The following is a 6,995-nucleotide window of genomic DNA, read 5'->3' as shown; positions in this document are numbered from 1 at the left end:
ACTAAATGGAGTGTCTCATATTTACGTACAGAATCATACAAAATCCTCTGAGACCAGGCTGCACACACACACACACACACACACACACACACACACACACACACACACACACACACACACACACACACACACACACACAAACTGATCGGGACTAATAGCTTTAGTGCTCATGGCAAGCCAAGGTCTTGGGAGAGAAGTGAAGCCATCGATTTGAGAAACAGTGTAAGGATAAAACCTCTGCTCCATCTCAGTCCAGCCCTGTCCTGTCCTCTTTCAGATATGATCTATCTCCAGTCTGCCTGCCTGGTTGAGAGTGGTTCCTGTCAGAGATAGAGATCTGAAGTGTCCTTATGAGGCAGATGAGAGCAGAGTGTACAGACAAAAAGGAAACATGTATTTCTTTTTTAATCTAAATGCATGTTTGAAAGTTAAAAATATATAAACTGTTTGTGCACCTAACCATGCTTTTATCTACTGTACTTGCAACGTCTCTTCACGGAAAGTTTTATTTTCAAGCACCACATCCTACAGTGGGCGCAGCTGGTCTACATATACCATACACTGAGCTCTTCCTAACTTGACTTGTACCCCGATGATATACCCCACTGTGTAATGAAGTGGTGTGACTGGGAGCGCATCATTATCTGTGAGGGTAAACTGACCTGGGGTCAGGATCAAGCTGACAGGCCTGACACTGATATCAAGTGGCATGACAGTCAAGAAGCCCCATCTGGGTAGAGGGCAACTTGTCACTCTGGGACATAATTGAGACATACACACACAAACACACACACAGTGGAGACATGGCACACCCTGGCATAATTTGTGTGTGTATCAATAAGAGAGAGAGAAAGAGAGAGAGAAAGAGAGAGAGAGAGAGAGAGAGAGAGAGAGAGAGAGAGAGAGAGAGAGAGAGAGAGAGAGAGAGAGAGTGTGAGAGTGTGGGTGTGTGTGTGGGTGTGGGTGTGGGTGCATGTGTGTGTGTGTGTGTGGGGGGGTCTGTGGACCTCTAGGATGAGACCAGACCCAGCTGACTAAGGTAACATCTGGCCTCAGCTGCAGGGATGATTGCACTGTAAGAACTCATCCAGACCCCCCCCTGCACATAAACACACAAACATGTACACACAAACAGACACACACACACACACACACACAGATTGGCATAGCCAGATGGCAGTCTCTCTCTCTCTGCCTGTCACCTAATCCACTATATGCTGGCCATGGGTATGTTTGGGTATTCCAAAAACAAACAAGCATTATTCCTAGATCTATTTTTATGTTTTAGGCTGCGACACAGTGGATGCACATTCAAATTGTTCTGTAAAATCCATTACCAACCAAGTCCACCATTCATCGGATCAAATGGAACAATGCTTTCTGATACAGGCGCAGGTGCACTGAGTCAAAAGCATTTCTCAAACAAACAACATTCATTGGATAGCAATGCCCTTCGGATAAATGTACACGTGCACGCATGATATGTACCTGTACCAGTGCAAGCCTCGTGCGTAATGCCGGTCAAAGAAGTGCGGCTCAGAGCCCAGCGCGCGGATATCCGGGTGCAGCCTGAGAAACTCCAGCAAAGCCCTCGTGCCACCCTTCTTCACTCCTATAATAAGGGCTTGGGGTAACCGCCGGGTCGCCTTCCAATCTTTACCCGTGTTATCAGTCTCCAACCCGGGCGTCAGTGTGCTCCCCTCCCCGGTCCCTGGGTATCCATCTTCATCCTGTACCGGTACAACGTAGTTATAGAACGTCAGGTTTCTGTCATCGCTGGCGGGTCTGTCCGATACTGAGTTTTCCGTTATGTCCGACTCGCAGCATCCCGTGAAGAAGTAGAAGAGCGACACACAGATGATTCCCAAAGATATAATGATTATAAGTTTTTGGAGGACTCTCCTGATGTCTCTATCCGTTGGGTTGCTGTGGTGAAAAGTTGCCATCGCCTTCCCTCAGAGTCCCATCCGAGGAGGGCCATTCTACTGTAAACTCAGCTCACATAACTTCATCTCTGTGAAGACACGAAGGCTTTCTGAGCCGCTCAGATAGAATAAATTATCCATAGTGCCGCTGCGTCGATTCCACAAAAGCCCAATAAAGTCGCCGGCGTGCCCGTGTCCCATCTTTCCCTTTTGGCGGTTCATTCTGCGTGTATGAAATCCATTGAGTTGGCTGCTATTCTCAACGTGACCCCGTTTCTCCGGAGTCCCAATCGCAGCTCAGCCACCCAATCAAGAGATCAATTCCTGTGTTCTGTCCAGACATCCACCCACTCATTCGACCCCACCGGTATGGAAAATATAGCCTACAGTTGTTAATATCAACCGCGCAGGGTTGGAGTGGTCCTTTACCCTGGGATTACCCGCTGTCTCACTCCACGGGTCTCCGGGGACTGCGTGTCATGGGGTCTCGCTCTCTCTCTCTTTCTCCTTCTCTCTTTCCCCCCCCCCCCTCTCTCTCTCTCCCAATTATTTTTTATCATTCATTTTTTCAGGAAAGTGTGCGCTGCGCTCCGAATGAAATTGTCTTTGATTGGAGGGTCATGGCCGAAGGCGGGTCTAATCCCAACGGATTTTATTGGGAAAACGGACATGAATTTGATGCGCATGCACGCAGAAGAGAAGAGAGAGCCGTTATGGTGTGCATATACGACAGAGCATGACCCCTTTTTGATGTCGTACATCAACATTTATCCAGTGATTGTATCTGTTGGCATTTAGTGTTTTATGTAGGGCTATTCTACAGTTTCTTCACAGCCAGTTGTGCAACATATTTTCATACTAGCCTATAAAGTACATTGTCACTTTGGAGAGGCAATTTACTATTTCAATTTGCAGAAAACTAAATGTTGTATTCACAAAACACACAAAACCGCATTAGCCAATATTGCTCATAGGGCAAATTTCCAACAGGGTTAGCTGGTCAACCATTATGTCTGACAGAGTTGATCACACCCTGATGGTGGTTAGTCCCTGTAAATCAGGAGGTGGCTGAGCACATAATTGGTTTACTGGTTAGTATTGGTCCAGTAACTGTGACTGAACGGCCAAAGCCTCCCGATCCTGATACTCTTGGTTTGTCTATCTGATGTCCAGGCATGACACTCCCAAGTCTCATGAGAGGAACCTTAAAGAATAAAGGTTCAATGAAAAAAATCAATGGACAACCATAGGATACAGGAGGAGACGGGTGTAAATGAACATAAATACTCTCTCCTATCACGTTTAACGACACGTTCTTTCAGTCCCACGAGCTTGGGGCTATTGTAATAAAACAACATAAATCACAAGACAAAGATATAATCCCAAAAAATGTATTGTGAAATAACAGTGGACGTTAGTATGAAGCCAAGTGATTTTCCTCGGATGGGGCCACAGTGTCTCCTGTCCCCTCCTGTCTCAGCCTCCAGTATTTATGCTGCAGTAGTTTGTGTCGGGGGGCTAGGGTCAGTTTGTTATATCTGGAGTACTTCTCCTGTCCTAATTCGGTGTCCTGTGTGAATCTAAGTGTGCGTTCTCTAATTCTCTCCTTCTTTCTTTCTCTCTCTCGGAGGACCTGAGCCCTAGGACCATGCCCCAGGACTACTTGACATGATGACTCCTTGCTGTCCCCAGTCCACCTGGCCATGCTGCTGCTCCAGTTTCAACTGTTCTGCCTTACTATTATTCGACCATGCTGGTCATTTATGAACATTTGAACATCTTGGCCATGTTCTGTTATAATCTCCACCCGGCACAGCCAGAAGAGGACGGGCCACCCCACATATGCTCTCTCTAATTCTCTCTTTCTTTCTTTCTCTCTCTCGGAGGACCTGAGCCCTAGGACCGTGCCCCAGGACTACCTGACATGATGACTCCTTGCTGTCCCCGGTCCACTTGACTGTGCTGCTGCTCCAGTTTCAACTGTTCTGCCTTGTTATTATTCGACCATGCTGGTCATTTATGAACATTTGAACATCTTGGCCATGTTCTGTTATAATCTCCACAGCCAGAAGAGGACTGGCCACCCCACATAGCCTGGTTCCTCTCTAGGTTTCTTCCTAGGTTTTGGCCTTTCTAGGGAGTTTTTCCTAGCCACCGTGCTTCTACACCTGCATTGCTTGCTGTTTGGGGTTTTAGGCTGGGTTTCTGTACAGCACTTTGAGATATCAGCTGATGTACGAAGGGCTATATAAATAAATTTGATTTGATATCCTGTTGAAGCAGCTCTTTGTAACAGTGTCGATATTACAGCGGGTTAGGGAGGAGCTAAGGGGCGTTGTGTTTTATGGTAGTAGAATAAAGGCAACTGGACTGAAGGTATGGTTAAGAGCTCATTGGAGAGTCGTTAAGGTTGACACACACACACACACATACACTTTACGTTCCACATGGTTTATCCCAGTCATCAGCTCACAGCAGATGTGACCCAAGTCATTAGGTCAGAGGTCAGACGTGTCTTGAACTGTAAAAGTGTATAACAACCAATAACCATTGCAATATACATTTGTATATGCCGCATTCAAAGATATGCACAGAATACATTCCCTTGAGTTGTATTATTCCTGTAAGAGGTTTCTGAGCCAGGATGACAACACAGAGACGCAAACATCGATGCATCAACAGATCAAATCTTTTTGGGGGAGGATTTGATTTCTTGTTCCATAACTGAGTGATTCCTCGTGAAACCCAGACAAAAAGACCGTGATTTTGGGGGTTTTCACGAAATGTAATCCATAGAATAACTCGGATTTATGGACCAATAAACCTTGCCAACAGATTGGTTGTGAATTTTCTTCTACTTTTATGTTCACACTGCTGGTAATTTGCAGGACGTGCGATACATTGTTTACTATGCTAATTTCTCCGTATGAAATTTGTTTTGTTTTATTGTCATATACGCTATAGCGGGTAGGTTTCTGTGAAATGTGTTGTTTTACACTGTCATCCAAAGTAGTGTGGCACCCCTGGAACATGTTAGGGTTAAATGCCTTGCTCAAGGGCACATCGACAGATTATTTCACCTTGTCAGCTCGGGTATTCAAACCAGCGACTTTTTGGTTACTGGCCCAACCCTCTAACCGCTAGGCTACCAGCCACCAAGCAAGCAGAGATCCCACTCTGAAACTTTGATAGGCACATAGAGTATATTATTTTCAACAATTAATTAATATAACGCGTATTAAATAGCAAACAGTAAAGCTTCATATGACACCAATGTTTGCTTTGTAGCATCTACAGATGAAACATTATGGAGTCTTAAAGGAGGCCGGGGTAAGGCCAAAATGTCCTAAATAAGGCAACTTTGATCAATTATTCCTCAATTATGCTTTTAGATACAAATGTAAAATATGTCAACAATTCTTCCTCCAGTACTATTCTATGGATGACATTTCGTGAAAATACCCCAAATCGTGGTCTTTTTTTTTGACTGGGTTTCGTGAGGATTCCCTCAACTGGATCATTTAGGGTTATGATACGATTTGATTGGATCATGACAGAGTGACAGAATTGAGCCTAGCCTGTCAATATCCTATTTCCTGTCTTATTAAGGCTTTATTGACAAGTCTCCATCAAGTCCCCATAACCAACAGACATTCATCATTTCTGGAGACACAGAGGGCCTGATAGCTTTTTCCTTTTGTTCCCCCCAGCAGGGAATGAAAAACAAAACCAATCTATATATAAAATTGTACCTTTCTTAAAACTGTATTGTTCCACCTTTTATTCTGCCTTTTATGTTTGATCCCCTTTATGAATATTAAATACAATATCTTCTTAGTAAATTGGGCTATCAGAATATGGAATAGAGAGACAGACACTCCTGATGACTGCACAGCAAATTAGCCAGTGTTACCTAGTGTAGATTTTTTTTGTGTAACATTTCTAGTGTTGATTCAAGAGTAAAATTAACTATTTAAGAGTGAAATTAACACTCAGTTGTGTAAAAGAACCCCAAATGTTGGTGTTAATAACCAGTGTTGAGTGTGATTGTGTCAGTTGTACTCAGAGGAGAGTTAAACATTCCCATCAAAACCATGCCAAAATGTATCATATTTCCCAGCATGCTCAACAGCAGCTAGAATTTTTTGAGGATTGTTTTTAATACCTGTGTTTTTGCATGTACATTGATTAATTGATTAATCTTATACTACACAAAGCTAAATAAGATATATTTTTGTAAACTAATCCAATCAGTTAGTTTGATTTATTGTACCCGTTACTGAAATGGTTGTTGCAGTTTAAATGCTTTAGGTAGTTTCTTTTGTTTTGTACTCCTAACCCTGACAACCATTCTGAATGCAGGCTGCAGTTGAATACAAATGCCAACTTTGGCTGGATATTGATGGGCAATACACGTCACTTTGAAAGCCAGCATAATGTCACTGGCAGGCCTGTTGTGGCCTGTATGCCAGGAAGTTCTTAACTTAACTTCATCCTAACACTCCTGTGTTAGGATGAAACTTGGCCATCAAAGTAAGACCGTATGATATAAAACTAAGCAAAAAAAGAACCATACCTTTTTTAGGACCCTGTCTATCAAAGATAATTCAGAACAATTCAAATAACTTCACAGATCTTCATTGTAAAGGGTTTAAACACTGTTTCCCATGCTTGTTCAATGAGCCATGAACAATTAATGAACATGCACCTGTGGAACAGTCGTTAAGACACTAACAGTTTACAGACGGTAGGCAATTAAGGTCACAGTTATGAAAACTTAGGACACCAAAGAGGCCTTTCTATTGACTCTGAAAAACACAAAAAGAAAGATGCCCAGGGTTCCTGCTCATCTGCTGAATGTGCCTTAGGCATGCTGCTGCAGATGTGGCCAGGACAATAAATTGTCCATACTGTGAGACGCCTAAGACAGCGCTATAGCGAGACAGGAAGAACAGTTGATCGTCCTCGCAGTGGCAGACCACGTATAACAACACCTGCACAGGATCAGTACATGCGAAGACCACACCTGCGGGACAGGTACAGGAACGCACAATCCCTCCATCAGTGCTC

General features: G+C 43.7%; 1 protein-coding gene across 1 annotated transcript in view; it reads right to left on the bottom strand.

Annotated features, from left to right (window-relative positions):
* The window catches only part of hs3st3l (heparan sulfate (glucosamine) 3-O-sulfotransferase 3-like), an 11,965-nt gene extending 9,525 nt beyond the window's left edge, over window positions 1-2,440 (bottom strand). Inside the window, exon 1 of the mRNA XM_035800808.2 lies at window positions 1,489-2,440. Coding sequence (XP_035656701.1) covers window positions 1,489-1,946 — 458 coding nt within the window. The 5' untranslated portion in view covers window positions 1,947-2,440. The remainder of the gene's footprint in view (window positions 1-1,488) is intronic.
* Between the last annotated feature and the right edge of the window lie 4,555 nt (window positions 2,441-6,995).

Source organism: Oncorhynchus keta, chromosome 24 (genome assembly GCF_023373465.1).
Source record: "Oncorhynchus keta strain PuntledgeMale-10-30-2019 chromosome 24, Oket_V2, whole genome shotgun sequence".
NCBI lineage: Eukaryota > Metazoa > Chordata > Actinopteri > Salmoniformes > Salmonidae > Oncorhynchus > Oncorhynchus keta.
This window is presented reverse-complemented; position numbering and strand designations above follow the sequence as displayed.